The following is a 16,825-nucleotide window of genomic DNA, read 5'->3' on the forward strand; positions in this document are numbered from 1 at the left end:
GGCCCAGGCTCAGGGCCCGCCTCTGCAGATGAAGGTCACGGAGGACGACCTGTGGATCCGCACCTACGGCCGCCTCTTCCAGAAGCTCTGCTCCTCCAGCGCTGAGATCCCCATTGGCATCTACAGGACCGAGTGCCATGTCTTCTCCTCTGAGGTGGGCTGCGGGTGGCGGCTGGCAGGACTGCGCGGGACTGCACGGGGTCCTCCAATCCAGGGGAGGGCGGAGCCTGGCGCCGCAGGGACCCCAGCGCGGGGGCACGGGGTCGGGCAGCAGCTGCACCCCAGGCCCAGACTGGCCCTGTTTCCTCCGCAGCCCCAGGACCTCCGAGCCCAGGTGAGCACCCTGATTCTGCCCAGAGCACCCCAGGCCTAGGGCGGACGTCCTGTCCAGGATGCACTGGCCATGAGACGCCCAGGGTCCAGGCCCTCTGGCCGTTTTCCATCTGTACTAGTGGGGAAACTGAGGCTGGATGAGTCTCAGTAGATATAGCTGGCCACCTCAGGCCACCAGCATGTGTGTTCACGGTCTGGCCTAGCAGCCCTGGGCCCTTTGAGGTGCTGCCCAGAGGGGTACCCATGTTTCACCTAGCACTGGGTGCCCGCAGAACCACACCCTAAAGCTGCAACTACAAGAGCTGGCTCCCTATCTGCAAATGGGGGTTCAATCCTGGGGAAAGCCAGACCCACAGAGATGCAGGCCTGGCCTCCCTGCCCCCCGCCTCTGCCCACTCAGTCGCAGGTGTTGGTGAACATGGAAGAGTGTGAAGACACGCGAGAGGCCAAGGGACCCTGGGGTGCACGGGCTGGGTCCGGCAGGGGCAGTGCCCATGGCCGCCACACTGGCAGCAGCGATCCAGCCCAGCACCCTCTGCTGCGGCGCAAGAGCCTGCAGTGGGCCCGGAAGCTGAGCCGTAAGGGCTCCAGGCCCTCGGGGAAGGCACCCACAGCCGAGTGGGCCGGCCAGCAGCGGCTCAGTCTGTGCCGGCGCTCTGAGCGCCAGGAGCTCTCCGAACTAGTCAAGAACCGCATGAAGCACCTGGGGCTGCCCACCATCGGCTATGGTGAGCACTGCCGCACCCCGGCCCTGCATGGGCGCCTTCCACATGCGTTGGTGGAGGGACGAGGGGTGGGCGGGCAGCGTGGGTCCATGACCTACTCTCTCGCCACTGTGGGCCTACCGCGGTGTCCCCATCTGGAGAGTGAGGTGTGGTTGGGCCCGAGGCTAGGGGAGGGCCAAGCCCAAAATCTGTGCCATCTCAGGGCCATGGTGGAGGGGTCTCTGCCACGGGGACAGGGACAGCTGCACTGGGATGCTCCCTCTGCCCTCTGACCTTTCTGGGGCCTCGCAGCCATCTCAGCTACCACGGGATCTCACAGCGCCCCTGTGGCTGATTCAACTCACGCAGCACCCTCTTGGGCCCTGCTTGGGAGGTGCCTGCTGGACCAAGTGCTCAGCTGGCAGAAGCCTGGGCCCTCTACTTCCTGTGGAGCTGCTGCCTTTGCTGCTGGGGACTGAGGGGCCTGGCCCCACCCTGGCTTGTGCCACTGCCACCCACTTCCACCCCCTGGCCCAGCCTCCCTCGGGCTCCATGTGAAGCCCAGCTATGGCTTAGGCTGCTGCTGCTCGTGTCTACCGTGTGGGTCGGGCCCTGAGCCTTCCAAGAGGAAGGAGTGGCCGGGTCCCCCCCAGGCCTGGTGTGCTGGGTGTAGGGTGGCAGCAGCTCCTCTGAGGGGTGACCTGAAGTATACCTCATTGTCCCTGTCCGTTTTCAGAACGTGGCCACCAGGGCTTGGAGTGGGTCCTCTTCTCACAGCCCATGGTGGGTGTGGGCAGGTGGAGAGGCCAGCGCCAGTGCCTGCTCCACACCCCTCCGGCCCCTGAGATGCCTGCACACCCAAAAGAACCCGCAGCCAGCCCGCTTCCTGTTGGCTTTCTGAGGTGGCTCTTGCCACCACTGTCACCATGGCTGTGATGCCTGCCGCATAGCTGGCCCCTGCTGCCTGCCCCCGCCCGCCCCGAGGCTTGCTGACTCTCTCTCTCTCTGTTTCTGTCTGTGCCTCTCCTGCGTGTTCTTAGAGGACGTAGCAAATTTAACAGCCAGTGATGTCATGAATCGGGTAAACCTGGGATATTTGCAAGGTAATTTTGCCCTGGTGGACGCAGACTGCTCAGGGACACGCCAGCCGGTTGCCACCCCAGCAGGGCCAGGCAGTGGCAGGAGAGAGAGGGCCGGGCCTCTTCCTGTCAGGCAGGGCCTGGGTGTGCCCCTGGCTGGACTTCACCCTCCACGGGGTCGTCGGGGCTTGTGCTGGCCCGGGGTGGCTGGCGAGTGGCACGAGCCTGCCAGCCCAAGGCTGTCCATCCCACTGCAGAGGGTGAGGCTGACCTCTGCCTGAGCCTGGCGGGCAGGGGCACGCAGGCCCCTGCAAGCTCTGCGGCCAGCCTGGGAGAGATCCACGCTCCACTCCGAAGCACGCTGGAAGCCTGGGTTGGGGTGGCCCTGATGTGTGTGGGCTTGAGGGCTCCTGGAGCCAGGCGGAGGTGGGGCCCACTCCCCCAACCTCTGCTGGGGCTTCAGGAGCAGGAATTTCCATTTGGCTGGGTCGAGTCTGACCTATACGCACTCCTCCCTAGGTGCCCATCCGAGGCCCCGGAGCTCAAGGCAGAGTGCAGGCCTTGGGTGCCTAGCCACCCAAGGGTGCTGGGGCCTCCCAGGGTGGGGAGGCAGGCATTAGCTCCCGCGAGGCCTGGATGCTGGGATGGCTGAGTTGCCCGGGGGTGAGGCCTCGGCATCTGCTACCCTCTTGCCCCTCCTCACGCCTGGCTTGGTTCATGGAAGAGCTGGGCGCTGGGGCTCGGCCAGGGCTGGTGGCTCCCACGAACTGGATGCTGCCCCATGCCTGGCTGTGCTGCATCCCCACGGGTCCCTGGCAGGGTGGGCAGCTACAGACCTTGAGGGCCACCAGGCTCACATGTGCCTGCAAGTGGCACTTCCTGAGCGCCACCTGTATGCTGGCTGGGGATTGGCACTGGGGTCTGTGGCAGGAGCTGTACAGAACTCCCCAAGCAGACAGCTGGGGGTGCCTGGGCCAGGAGGGAAAGCAGGGCAGAGTCCTGCTGGAGGGGCACCCCAGGGTGGCCTCAGCAAGGCCCACGGGGTGCAGAAGGGACCACAGAAAGCTTGGCCTGGGCAGGGGAGGCTCTGGCTCAATGAGCAGGACATCCAGCCCGGAAGGTGGAGCTCAAAGAGGTGGGACGAGTCTGCTGTGCTGGGCAAGGGTCTGGCACAGGGGTTCAGTGGGTGTCTGTCACCATTGCTAAGAACTGAGCCCCACGTGTGGACGGGAATGGCCACTCAGGACAGCACAACCAGCTGGCCGGCCCAGTGGTCAGTGCATGTACCAGACCCACCCAGTGCCCCAGTAAGCAGACAGCCAGGCCCAGCTCGGCCTGCTCTCATTTGCAGTGGCTGCGCTGTGCCCACCACGGCGTGGCATACAGCTGGGGGCTGTGGTCTAGGTATGGGGCTCTGGAGTCCACAGCCCCTCTTGGGGCCAGCAAAGGGTGGGTAGGGGAATTGCTGGCCATACGCCTAGGACAGAAGAGCTCCGTGTCACATAGGGGCAGGGTGGTCAGGCCCACCCACCCCAGCCAAGGGTAGGGGCGCTGGCCTAGCTGGCCAGGCCAGGTCCCAGAAGTCCACCCGCCCTCTCCGTGCAAGCTGTGACTTCAGCATGAAAGCTGCATCCCTGGTGGACTCAAGGTGTCTCAAGCCCCGCTGCAGCCCTCCCAGGCCCTCCTGGGTGGCATGGCCAGCAGCTTCTCCTGTGAGGATATGCAAGGGCAAAGCAGAAGGTTGGGAGATGTCCTGTCTTGGAGGAGTTTTGTCTTTCTGGGAGTCCGGAATTCCTTTGGATAGCATGTGGGTAAACTGAGGCCGGTGGGCTCAGGACCACGGCCAGCACACAGGCCGCATTTCTGTCCTTGGGTTTGGCAGGGGCACCCTGCCCAAGTGCAGATGTCTAGGAGATGACTGGGGTTGGCCCAATGCCATCCTCGCCTTCTGGTGGCACTAGGGCCAGCCTGTATGTGGGGCTGTGTCCAGGTGGGCAGCCCTGGCCCCGGGTCCTGCTCTCAGATCCATGAGCTCAGTGAGTGCCCTGGGCTGGGGCTGCTTGGGACAGGTCCAGACAAAGGTTGAGCCTGGAGTGGGGAGGCTGTCCAGGGATGGGATGCTGCAGGGCGGCAGGAAGGGCATGGAATGGGCCGCGTCACACGAGCACACCTGGCTACATGAGTGCAGCTGTGTGTGCACACGTGGCATACACGGGGGTTGGTCGTAGGTGTGTGCAGGGGAGCTGTGTCAGCTGGCGCGTGGGGTGTGCTCGCCGCCTCTGCTCAGGCCCACCCTGCTGCAGTGCCCCTCTGCGGGCGGCCTGGGCCAGCTGAGCTCCAGGGTGTGGGTCCGACCACATGACCCACTGATGTAGGGCGGGCAAGAGCATCTCCGCCCTGGCTCCAAGCTCCCAGTAGCTCCACACCTGGCCAGGTGCTGATGTCCCGCGGCTGTGTCCTTTGCAGATGAGATGAATGATCAGCAGAACACCCTCTCCTATGTCCTCATCAACCCCCCGCCTGACACGCGGCTGGAGCCCAACGACATTGTGTGAGTGCACCGCCTATCTCGCCAGGCGTGGGAGTGGCATGGGTCCTGGGGGCGGCCCGGGCAGGGGTCCTGTGGCTCCAGGGTCTTGCTGTCCTTCGCAGGTACCTCATCCGCTCTGACCCCCTGGCCCACATGGCCAGTAGTTCCCCGGGCCACAAGAGCAGCTGCAGCCACAAACTGTCGTCCTGCAACCCTGAGACCCGCGATGAGACCCAGCTCTGAGACCCGGACCTGGGCTTCTGCGGGCTGCTGCAAAGACTTGGGAGGGAGCAGCCCTGCCTGCTCCAGCCATGGGCGCTTGCTCATGGTGGCTCCCGGGATGTGAGTGCAGGGGCCTCCGCACCGCCCTGGAAGCTGGCGAGAAGCATTTTCTAACCTGTTTTTACAAAACTGTTTTTGACCTGTGTCTCTTCACAGCTGTACCGCAACTCGTGACCAGGACCCAGCAAAGGGGAAGGGTTGGTGGCTAGGAGGGGACAGGTGGGGACTCGACACTGAGTCCTTTGTTCTGCATGGCCACAACTGGGTTCTCCTGGAGGACAGGAGACTGGGAAGGGAAGGGCACCCTGGGGACCTGGTGCAGGAGCCCCACGACCCACCCAGGAGCCGCCCATCATGACAGTGCCCTCAAGGCTATTATGGGGCTTGGGCGCGGGTCTGTGGACAGCCCTGAGCCAGCGAGGGCGCCCTCTGCTGGCACAGAAGTCACAGGCTGGAGACTTCCTGGCAGGTTCCTGGCCTGCCCTACTCTCCTCTAAAGCAAAGCCTTGTTTCTAACACCTGACACGAGAAGCACAATTAGCCCCGGATGCAGGCTGCTGTCCGCAGCCTCCACAGGCTCCTCCAGGGCAGAGGCTGCGGGCCGAGGTGCCCCTCGTCCAGCGCCTGACAACCCTTGCATTTTGCAGGCTGCATGTTCCAGGGCAGCTGCCCAGACACTTGGGGCTCTGGTCCAGGGCTGCAGGACACCTGGGCTCACCTGCTGCAGGGTTAAAAACACCTGCTGTGGTGCCCACCTGACCTAGACCCAGACAGCACTGGCCTTCCACAGAGTGGGCATCAAACCCCGTGTGGCAGGTCAGCAGCTTGGCTGGGCTGGGCTGGGGCACCCCGGAACAGACCTGGGGTGGGCACTGCTCCTCTGGGGCCAACAGCTGTTGGGGACCCCTCTACTTGCAGGCAGGGCTGTGAACCCTACCTCCTCAAGATGCTGGGGTGAAAGGGCAGGCTCCTGAGATCAGGGCAGGCAGCTCAGGGACAGCAGGGCCAATACTGGGGGACCTGCCCACCAGGTAGACACACCCAGGTCAGGCTGCCCACTGCATGTCTTGGACACGTCCAGCTTGTGCCCACACTGGCCTGCCTGCTGCCTGCTCAGAAAGTGCCTAGAAGTCCTCAGCACAGCGTTGTTAGCGACAGAAAGCACTCTGGTTTTAGGACAGGGAAGCCCCAGAACCCGATGGAGTCGCAGGCATTGCCCCTGGGCTGGGGTGGCCAGGCCAGTCCCTGCTGGGCAGAGGCCACCAGAGGCTCCAGGGAACCCCCAGCTTCCTGCATTGGGATGGGCCAAGCCTGCCTTGCCAGGGAGGGCTTGGTGCCCCCTGACACGTCTCCTGCGCCATGCCCCAGCTCCCTGTGGCCACCTGCCTAGAAGGGCTGCTCCCGCTTTGGGCTTGGCTGTAGGGTATGGCTATGCACAGCAGCATCCTGGTCCCTGGTGGGGTGCGTGTGGCTCCTGCCGGTGGGTGTGCCAGGGCCCTCAACTGCCAAGGACACCAGGCCCGGGACAGAGTGCCCTGCCCCCCCAGAGCACAGGCCGGGGGCTGCCCCTGTGCTGCTCAGGAGGGCAGCTGTCCCAAGAGACAGCAGTCACCAGCCCAATAAAAGCTGCCTGTGCACCTGCAGCTGTGAGCTGCCCTTGGCCTCCGCGCGCTCCGCGTCTGGGCTGGGGGACGCCAGGGGCCTCTCTGCGTGTCCTGGGTCCGCTCCCACGTGGCCCTGGCACCAAGCAGTGGGGTCCCTGCAGCCCCCTTGCCTGCCAGTTGGCCCTGAAAGCTCTCCTGAGATATCCGCGGCCTGAGCTGGCTGCCAGGGCCGTTGCTGCCCAGAAGCTAGGACTTGAGACGCCCGGCGGGAGGGCTTGGAAGCATACCACGTTAGGAGGAAGGCTTTCCCAAAGCTGCTGGCTCAGGTCTAGTGCTGTGGGTGCTGCAGCTGTGGGTGAAGGGACAGGCTGTTGCTCACGGCTCCTGCCACCTCCCAGAAGCCACAGGAAGACCTACTCCCGCTGGGCAGTGGCTGAGAATGTCTGATCTTCCCTTCCCTAGCAGCAGTGCGCTGTGGGCCTCACGCCTCCCACTGCCCTCTTCCGCACAATGCCACGGTCCCGGGGTCCTGTGTGTCTGTCTCCCCATGCCTATGACTGTCCAGAACCTGGACAGCTTGGGCTAAAGCGAGTCGGTCTCCAGGCCAGCTCCTGTGAACGAGTGGGGTGTGAGTGTGTGCAGGGACATGCAAGTGAACAGAGGCGCCCACAGCCTCCCCCGGGGATGACCCCACGTGGCTCCCCCGGCCACTGCACTACAGGATGTGCTCCAGGCAGTGGCCTGTGCCGGCCGAGCTGCCGGCCCAAGGAGCTGCCGCAGGCACACTGGCCTTGGGCAGTGTGCACGTGCCCCTGGCCATCCTGCTGCCCGGCTTACTGGACTGCCCTGTGCCTGCCGCAAGGCAGATGAACAGCAAGGAGCCAGGCAGCCACATCAGGGCCTGGCCTGGAGTCCAGGATCGCCACCACCGTGACGCGCAGGGCAGCACTGTGCTTACCAACAGTGGTGTCGCCTGCTGGGACACAGCCCCACCCTCCCCGACAGCAGGTCCTCACGCTTCTCCAGGCCGTTCACAGCCCAGCGAGCCCTGCTACCCCCGGGCATCCCAAGGAGATGAGGCTGCAGTGCAGATGGCGCCCCACAGGAGCCTCTGGCCTCTGTGCCAGCAGGTTGGGATGAACCCAGGGTCGCCTGTCCCTGCCATCCGCCTCAGGTGACCTCACACATGGCACACGCGCTGTCCCTTGGTGCCACCAGGTGTCCTGCCTGTCTCAGCAGGTGTAAGCCAGCTGGCAGCCTGGGCACAGCAAGCCCCACTTGCAGCCCCACTTGCAGAGACAAGACAGACCTGCCGTCGCTGGCCCAGTCACGTGGCCACGCCACTCTACCTTGGTTCCTCCAGCCCCGGCTGCTGCCACCCTCTGGAGTCCACCTGCCTACTGCACCCTTTGGTGTGGGTTTCCTGGGACCGGCTGCACACGGAGCGCACAGGAAGCGCTTGGTGACCAGGTCGTGCGGGGTGAGACAGGCTGACCGTGGCCCTCCGACAGTGGGACATGGCCTAGTTTCTGGCTCCTTCCTGCCTAGAAATCTGCTTAGGAAGGTGCTTCCTGAACAGAAGACTCATGGGAGCGCACACTGCTACTGTGCCTGTCACACACGCATGTTGGTGCCGTCCAGAGGTCACGGTGCACGGGGGAGGAGAAGCCACGCAGTTGGCTTCCTGGGCAACGTCAGCACCGCGCGGCAGAAAGCCAGGCATACTGCCATGGGCACCGCCTGCTCCACTGCCTGTGTGCCTGCGTTTGTCTGCTGGAGCCCTGGCCTCCTGCATGTGACCGCTGCTGACGGCAGGGCGGCGCAAGGTGTCCAGAGGGAAGGCAGCTAAGATGCAGTCATGGGCGAGGCCCTCGTCCAGCCCAAGCGGTGTCCTTCCAGCAGGAGGCCGGGACACAGTGCCGACCACGAGGATGGCACCGCCAGCCAAGGAGGGGCCTTGGGAACCGCCTGCTGCATGCCCCGGCCTCCGAGACCGAGTCAATGGCCGCTGCTCACCGCACAAGCTGTGACCTCCAAGACACCCTCGCTCTTCTGAAGGGGAGAAAAGGCAGATGCACATCGCAGATTATTTGGTGTTGTCACTGCAGCTGTGACAGCAAATCTACAAAGAGCCATGTCGGGAAAACATCACACACGCAAGGCCTACAGATTAGCAAGCCGTCACCCAAATCCAACCAGACACACACACACACACACACACACACACACACACACACACACACACACACACAGAGTCAAGCTTACCCACTCTGCAATCAGGTTAGCCTGGGCCCTGGAAAATCAGTGGACAAACCCACCACACTAACGGAAGGAAGGGCCACATGGTCATCTCAAGATGTGGACACCGCCTGCAGCACACGGAGCAGCAAGGGCCTGTCTGCAGCTTGCCAGGGAAACCCACAACACATGGGGACACGTGGCCTTGGCAGTACACCCTGGGATGGGTGGGAGGGGACGCGCAGGGCACCACCCCTGCTTGGTGGGGCTTGGCAGGCTGAGGCCTTCCAGGCACCAAAGGCAGAGACGACAAGAGGCTCAGTTACCGTGAGGAAGGGACAGGGCCATTCCTGTTTGGAGTCAGTGAGCCCACACTGTTCGAGGTAACAAGCGTTCAGCAAGATAGCCAGGCAGAAGACCGCCTGTACGTTCCCATAAACCAACTCAATCAGAATATGCTGAGAGAGCAGTAGTAGAGAACCCCCGAGCCGCCTACGAGCGCACCTCCACGGAGGCTGGGCCTGCCTTGGGCTCGTGGCTTGCTTGGCGGTTGTCTGGGGCAACCTGTCTGCACCCGCAGCCCCAGGGCCTGAGATGAGGCCCTGCCCTCTCACCCCACAGAGACCGCAGCCTAGGATGAAGTCGGAGCAGAGCTGGGGGCACCCGGCTCCCTGTGGCCAGCAGGGAGCGGGGCAGCCAGGAGCCGGCTCGAGGCCCTGCACCTCACCCTGGGAAGAGAGGTGACCCCTGCCTCACGTGGGAAAAGGCCAGTGCCATGCTGGGCTGGGCACGGGCAAAAGGGAAGCGGCCAGGGCTGGTGGCAAGGTGCCTTCCTAACCTCACGATGGGCCCAGGCTTCCTAAAGTTTAGGAACACAAACACAGCTAGGGTGGTCCTCTAAATGACAAACCCTCTGAGAGTCACAGACATTGTAAGAGGGAAAGGCCAAGTAAATCAGAGAAAGAACAGGTAAAAAGCATGCAGACACGTTACGAGAGGGGAAAAACCGAACAGGTGCAGCTTCACTTATGGCAGAAATGCCGGTTAAAAGCATTAGAGGGGTTCCCGCAGAGCAGGACAAGAAGCTGCAGGCTGGCCTGCTCCAGCCGGGGGATGGGGGGGCGCGAGGACAGCTGCGCCTCTGCCCCGCAGTGCTTGGGTCCCTCGCTGTGGCCACCTGCTGGCTGGGCCCAGGCTCTGAGCACGGGAAGCCGCATCCCCACCCCACCTGGGTGACCTGGTGGCAGCGGTGGCCTTGGAGCCAGAACTCCTCAGGCTGCAGGGTCTCCAGCCCAACTCCCCAACCCCGCTGGCCTGGCCATGGCAGACGCAGGGTCCCCCAACCCACTGATCCACAAGGGCTGGGCCATCATACCAAGGACCCAGGAAGGGGGCTCTGGAAGCTCAGCCAGTGCGGACTGCAGAACTGCCCAGATCTGGTCCTGGCCTGATGCGGCTGGCTGTGCTGGAGCAGCCACACTTCTCGAGAGCGCTAAGTAAGGTCTCACCCGCCCTGGAAGGTGAGCGGCTAGCAGGCCATGGGCGGTCGCCAGAGACAAACGTCCGCGTCGGGATAACTGGAGATGCCCACTGCCCTCTGGGAAGGCTGGCTGGCCGCTTTTAGAAGGCCTGCAGATACGTGAAAAGGCTGCTCTCAACATGCCCAGCCTTTTAAATAAAACTGGCTGCCTGTGGATAGATGTAAAGAGGCTGCTGACGTACAGTAGAGTGGAGTCAGAAAATCCCACAGCTTGGAAATGCCTGTTAAAAAAAAAAAAAAAAAAACAAAAAACCAGAAAACCTTTTGGGTTCTTTCTTTTTCTCCCCCTGTACTGGGGATCAAACTCAGGACGTGGCGCTTGCCAGGCAGGTGCTTACGCTGCCAAGCTACCTCCCCAACTCAGCAAATGTCCTCTGAAAGTACCTTTATGAGGTGGAGCTCGTCAGCCCACCTGAGAAGCAACACCAGGAGTGACACCAGCCCACGCTTGCGAGAAGACACTGCGAGTCCAGCACAGATGGGGGACATATGGGTGACATGGCCTGCGCTGTTGTGACCGCAGCCAGCGTGGCTTTTCACTCTCATTGCTGGGCATCTACACAGACGCCAGCGCTGAGTGCTTTACTGAGCTACCCGGACTTGCAAGATGTTCGCCCGTGCCCGGCCAGCGCATTTTGCCGATTTCTGCTGGGCAGAACTCACGTGACGTGACTTGGTGGAGGGACAGGCAGACGCCTGCAGTGCCTGTGGCTCCTGCGCCAGGTCCCCCGGCCCTGGTGCTACAGCGAGGCCATGACACCGTCCCTCAGGTCCATGTGTTCTGTCCCACTTGGCGGCCTATGTAGGGTCTGAAAAGGACAAATGAGACTCTGCAGTATCTTGTCCTCCGAGGTTGGGCCGTGGAACTGCCCGGACGCCGGCCCCGGGCTGACTGCTGAGTTGGAGGCTGCCAGCTGGGTAAAAGTAGAGTTAATAAGCTAGCACATTCTGTACAAGTTGCACTAGAAGGCCTAGAGAAGGCTGTCTTCTGAAAACGAGCGTCTTAGCGCACCGGGTGGGCTGTTGGAGCAAGAAGGGCTCTACTGTAGGACGTGCTCCAGGCGCTGCCGGCGCCGGCTCCACGTGGCTTGGCAGTCTGTGGCACGCGTCCTCGCTGGAAGTGTGTTGGGTGTGTCCTCGGCGCGGATGCTAAATGCGGAGCAGCGGAACACCACCGTGTCTCTTCCTGCTAACGTGCCCGTGAACTCGTCTCTCAGGAAAGGAATGGCTGAGCCATGGCGCGAGCCGTCTGGCACCGCGGGGCCTGCTCAGGGCTCTGGAGGGCTGGGAGGGACGCGCCTGCCAAGGGCAGCGCCAGCGCGCGTGGACCCGACTCCTCAACACCATCTTCCTGTGGGCTTGTGGTTTTGTCGCTATGCGTGGTGTATATATAATGGGCACATCAGTCCCCGGCTGGTCCCCAGATGCTGCAGCCTGCCAGTGCAGCGTGACGTGGCACAGGCTGTACACCGCGCTGAGACACGCAACCACGCTCATCCTGTGTACACGCATTCTGGACTCAGCCTCTCTCTCCAACACTCACGCACCTGTGCCTGTCCACAGGGGTGAAGGCAGAGAGAAGGAAGTGAGGCTAAAATGATCACATTCAGACACCTCAGCCAGGGGTGGGGCACACGCCCGTAACCCCGGCACTCAGGAGGCCCAGACAGGAGGTCACCTCGAGTTTAAGTCCGGCCTGGGCTCCCTGGTGAGTTCAAGGCCAGCCTAAACTGCACCGTGAAGCCACAGAAAAACAACAGTGGACTAAGCACAGGCGCCACACTGCCAGTCCTACCACTGGGCAGCTCACCAGGCGTGGTGGCACATGCCTGGGATCCCAGCACTGGGGAGGCTGAGACAGGAGGATCACCAGGAGTCTGAGCTTCGTAGTGAGACCCTGTACACAAATACATTAAATACACAAACAACAAAAAACGCTGGGCATGGTAACACATTCCAACACTTGGGAGGCTAAGGCAGGAGGATTGTTGAGATTTGAGATCAGCCTGGGCTACAAAGTGAGTTCAAGGCCAGCCTGAGCTGCATAGCCAGACCATGTCTCAAAAAGACGAAAAAAAAGAAAAAAAAAATAGATTTGTCAAATTACAACCATTGCTACATGTACTATTTTATTTATCAGTGCTATATAATAGGCAAGTTCTTAAATGAAAAATATAGTTCTAGATATGTCGATGTGCTTAATATAGTTAAAAGCAATGGTAGAAACGCTTTGCAAATAGTTTTTAAGAAATGTATTTAGTGCAGGGTCTACAGGGTCTTGCTACAGATCAGACTCGTAGTGATCCTTCCTGTTTTTCAGCCCCCCAAGCGCTTGCCACCACACCCAGTCTCAGTTGCCATCTCAGCGCACCCAGGAGGCGGGGTGGCACGGCAGGCCAGGGACCGAATCCCCTCTGCCTAAGCAGGTGCTTTAATCTGCTGAACTATCTGGCCGACCCTTTGTAAGCAGCTCTTTTTCTCTGCAAAGCTGTATTCCAGAGGGGCTCAGTCCTTGGCAGCTGCCTTCCTCATTGCGGCCAGCACGTTGCTCAGCTCCTCGCCTTCCTCTTGGCGAGGATGTGCACCCCACCCTTCTGATGAACTTGAGGGTGCGCTTGTGCTCAGAGACGCTGAGCAGCTCCATGGTGCGATGCTTGGAGGGGGTGAGGCCACACACCTCCCGATCATGTCCCGCACAAACGTGGTGTATGTGGTCAGGCGATGGTGACTGTGCCTAGGTTTGCTCACACTTAGTCACCTTGTGGCCCTTGTAGAGGCCCACAGCCATAGGATAGCGGAGGGCCATGGCTACTGTCCATCGTTGGTTGCTGTGGTGGAACTGTAAATAGCTTTTGTAAACTGACAGGAAATACTATGTTTGCAAAGAGAATGAGGAACAAAAGCACTAAGAAATGAGTGCTGCACTCAAGCCCCCAGCACATCTGTGCTCACGCAGGAAGGGGTGGTGCTGCTCGGACGCCCCGGGCTCCTGGGAGCCCAGGTGGAAACCCACGTGCACAAAGCAGCCCAACTAAAGCACGCCAAGGACACAAGGACACCAGGAAATACAACAGCCCACACCTGGCAGCTGCAGTGGCCCTGGACCTCTGAGTCTGCAGGTGAAGCGGCCCAGCGGTGGCCCTGAGGTGTGGTCTGGGCCCCGCTGCAGCTCAGAATCCCTGCCACAGTGCTAGAGTGCCGGGACCATGCCCTGGGCTGCCACAGCCAACCAGCAGTGCCCCTCCAATGAACAGGTCTTGGTTTCCACCACATTTGCTGTCCCCATTTGAGGCTCCTCATCCTCGCCGGTCCCGTGGCCTCAGCACCCACCCAGTGTGCCGCAAAGCACTGGCCACACCCGGACATCTAGAGAGGAATGGCTGGGCGCATCTTCCCAGCGCGTGGGGAGGGGCAGGGAGCTGGCCGTGTGTGCTCACCAACACACTTCTGACGCTCCCCCCTTCTGATTGATGTCATTTGCTAAAAGTGAAAATAAACAAACCCTACAGATCTGGGAAGCAGGGGTTTTTTATCCAATGGATTCTGCGCTAGTTCAGGGCAAGGAAAACAACGAAGTAGCATTCGCTTTAGAGACGGGCTGGGGTGGCCAGGGCGAGCGGCCTGCGGCCCCGGGCTCTGCTGGCTCCTCTCCAGTGACTGCGCTCCCACAGGGTGTTGCTGGGTTGCAGACACCCCACCCCAACGCCCATGCTGCCATCGGGGGAGTTCGTGCACCTCAGACCCACAGCCGTGCCTTGCTGGGGTCCAGGGCCCCGGTGGGTGTGTTTCGTTGGATGCACGCTGTGAGCAGAGCCCGAGGCCCCACACGGAAGGCAAGCGCCTCCACTGAGCTGCACCCCGCCCTGTTCGCTGGCAGTAACGTAACTTAGAAGCAAAGCTAACACAGCTAACTCAAGTCTAACACAACTCGCAGCTTACGGGACTCAGCCGAGCTAACAAAAGTAGAAGCAAAGACTGGCGGGGCTCTGGGGATGAACACAGGCTGGGCGGGGGGTTCGGAATGGCGCTGTGAGGTTGCCCTGAGCCTCCGTAGTGTGGTCACTTCTGCTCGCCATAGCCAGGCTGTCCTGCAACCAAAACCCAAGGGACAAAACCCAAGTCATTTCTCAAAAATGGGACATGAGTGCTGTATCACTGTGACTGAAAGCCACCCCTCGGAGCCCAACACCCTCAGCTCTGTGCTGTTTCCACGGCGCCCAGGCTGTCCCCGCACCTCTGAAGGCACGCCTACTCCTCTGGGACAAGGGGCGGCACACTGCCTCCATCTTCCTCTCCGCGCTCCAGCCAGGGACAACATCACTCTGGCTAAGGAGGGCAGCCCGGTCACCTGGGACCTGGTCAACTTCAACGCCGTGGCCTGGCAAGCGTGGCAGGCCTGGGCATGCTCTGCCAGACCTCTGAGCCCTGGCGTGGGCTCTCGGCGCACCCTGCCCCCAGCACAGAACTGCACTCAGCAGGCCCAGGGCCACCCTTTCCATCCCACAGATGTGGTTTCCACCACACTGCTGGCCTCACCGAGTCTTAGGATGCCCTGCTGACACAAGTGGCACGTGCAACTTGGCAGCCCAACCCTGCTGGGCGCCACCCCCCCATGCCTCCGTGCCCGCTGTGCAGCGCTGCCTCCCAAAGCACGGGTGCGGGGACAGGCAGGACGGAGACCTTCGGGCGCCCGGGGGCTTCATCCAGGCCCGTCCGCTCCCGAGGTCTCCCGTGCACGGCCTAGCCCGAGAGCAACAGCAAAGCGGTGTGCACTGCCCGGTGCCCAGGAGGGGCGCTGGGGTGTGTGGCCCAGGCCCTGCACGGCCGGCCGGCTGGTGTCCCTCATGCTGGCTAGCACATGTGGACAGAGGCCACAGTGAGGTGAGACGGCCTTCAGGCATCCACTCTCCCTGCTCACGGGTCAAACCCATTTCACAAAATAAATCAGAATCTGTGAAAGGTTACCCAAGTTAATTATTTAACAGAAAATTTTATTTCAATAAATACTTTTTCCTCCAAATTACAATTACAATTTTAGGGATAAAATCATCACCTAGCAGTGACCAGAGTGGGGCTCACCTTGCAGCAGTGCCTGAGTGAGGGACAGAGCTCGGGCCTGCAGCCCCACTGGAGACCGCACCACAGGCCCCTGTGAGGGGCAGGCCAGAGGACACACCGTGGGGGCGCGGTGAGCAAGCCTGCAAGCCCAGCGACCAAGGAGGCTGAGGCAGGAGGGCCCCACGTCAGAGGCCGGGCCGGGCAACTCAGCAAGACCCTATCTCAAAATAAAAGGGCTGGGTGCAGCTCACTGGTGGAGCGCCTGCTTGGCATGCACCAGGCCTGAGGTTCATCCCCAGGACCTCAACAATGGGGAGGGGGTTGGGGCAGGGAACATGGCCCTAGGCCGCAGGTGACACAGTCTGGATACTGCCTAGCCCAGACACATGGGGCAGGCCAGGCCAGCACCCGCCACAGCCACAAGAAGCAAGGCCTACAGGAGCCCGGCGTGGCTGCTGTGGCAAGGGCTCCGGAGGCCGCAGACGCCAAACGCAGCAGGACACAGCCTCGAGCGCTGTGTGTGCATGGGGCCCAGCACCAGGCTACCTCGAGCCCCTCAGGCTGCCACAGGGGCAGGTGACATCAGGGCACACAGGGGACTTCCTGCCCACGTAGCCACGGTGATGTCTGCGCAACCAGGAGAAATGGAGCCTCGCGGCCTTTAGCTCAGCACCAGAGACCACGCAGCCTGGAAGTGGGTGTGGCACGGCACAGCCACCCAGTGCGGGCACAGGGACACAGCGCTGAGACTGCACTTCCTCCAGCAGGACAGGCCAGACAGGCACAGCCCCCTCCTCCTGCAAGCGCTCGGCGGGCTGCACTTAGCAGGATGACGGAACTGTCACAAGTGACTGACTCCATTACTCACGTTCTCTGCAGTTCAGGACAGATTCAAGTAACACTCCCAGAACAGTGTGTGCAAATGAAACGGAGGCCACAGGCGCTTCCGCAGCCAGCCCGCCGCACGAGCACTACCGTGGTGCGCGAGCCCGGCGGTTTGGGGTCCACTTCAGAGGAGCACCGGGCACCCAGGGACCACAGGGGAAGAGCCCACGGGAACAGCTGGGGATGACCACGTTGCTGCTTCTTTAGGTTACTGACCACAGGCCCCAGCGCCCTGCGAAGCAGAGTGGGGCAGCCGGCGGCCCAGAAGCACGCGCAGTGACGGCTCCAGTACCAAACTGTCTTTATTAAGGTGAACAGACCGCCACAGGCCCCTGAGGTGCCAGCAGGGGCGCCGCGCTGGCCAGCACCAGCCACAAGTGCCCCGTGGTCCTTGCTGCACAGGCAGAGGCAGCCCCTCCGAGCGCGTAAACGTTACTTAGCAGAGACAGACGGGGCCTGTTTCTGGGCTTTCAGTGAACTGGTGTTTTCAGTAAACTTTTTCTGAGCAGCAAGGAACAAGGACGTCTTTCAGAAATCTTAGAACTAGATATAAAGGTTGGCAGTAGACACAA

General features: G+C 61.7%; 1 protein-coding gene across 1 annotated transcript in view; it reads left to right on the forward strand.

Annotated features, from left to right (window-relative positions):
• Positions 1-5,529, forward strand: part of Kcnt1 (potassium sodium-activated channel subfamily T member 1) — a 51,993-nt gene extending 46,464 nt beyond the window's left edge. Inside the window, exons 27-31 of the mRNA XM_023700237.1 lie at positions 29-154; positions 314-334; positions 734-1,061; positions 4,583-4,667; positions 4,769-5,529. Coding sequence (XP_023556005.1) covers positions 29-154; positions 314-334; positions 734-1,061; positions 4,583-4,667; positions 4,769-4,889 — 681 coding nt within the window. The 3' untranslated portion in view covers positions 4,890-5,529. The remainder of the gene's footprint in view (positions 1-28; positions 155-313; positions 335-733; positions 1,062-4,582; positions 4,668-4,768) is intronic.
• The last annotated feature ends 11,296 nt before the right edge of the window (positions 5,530-16,825 follow it).

This window comes from Octodon degus, unplaced genomic scaffold, assembly GCF_000260255.1.
Source record: "Octodon degus isolate 3935 unplaced genomic scaffold, OctDeg1.0 scaffold00123, whole genome shotgun sequence".
Classification (NCBI taxonomy): Eukaryota; Metazoa; Chordata; class Mammalia; order Rodentia; family Octodontidae; genus Octodon; species Octodon degus.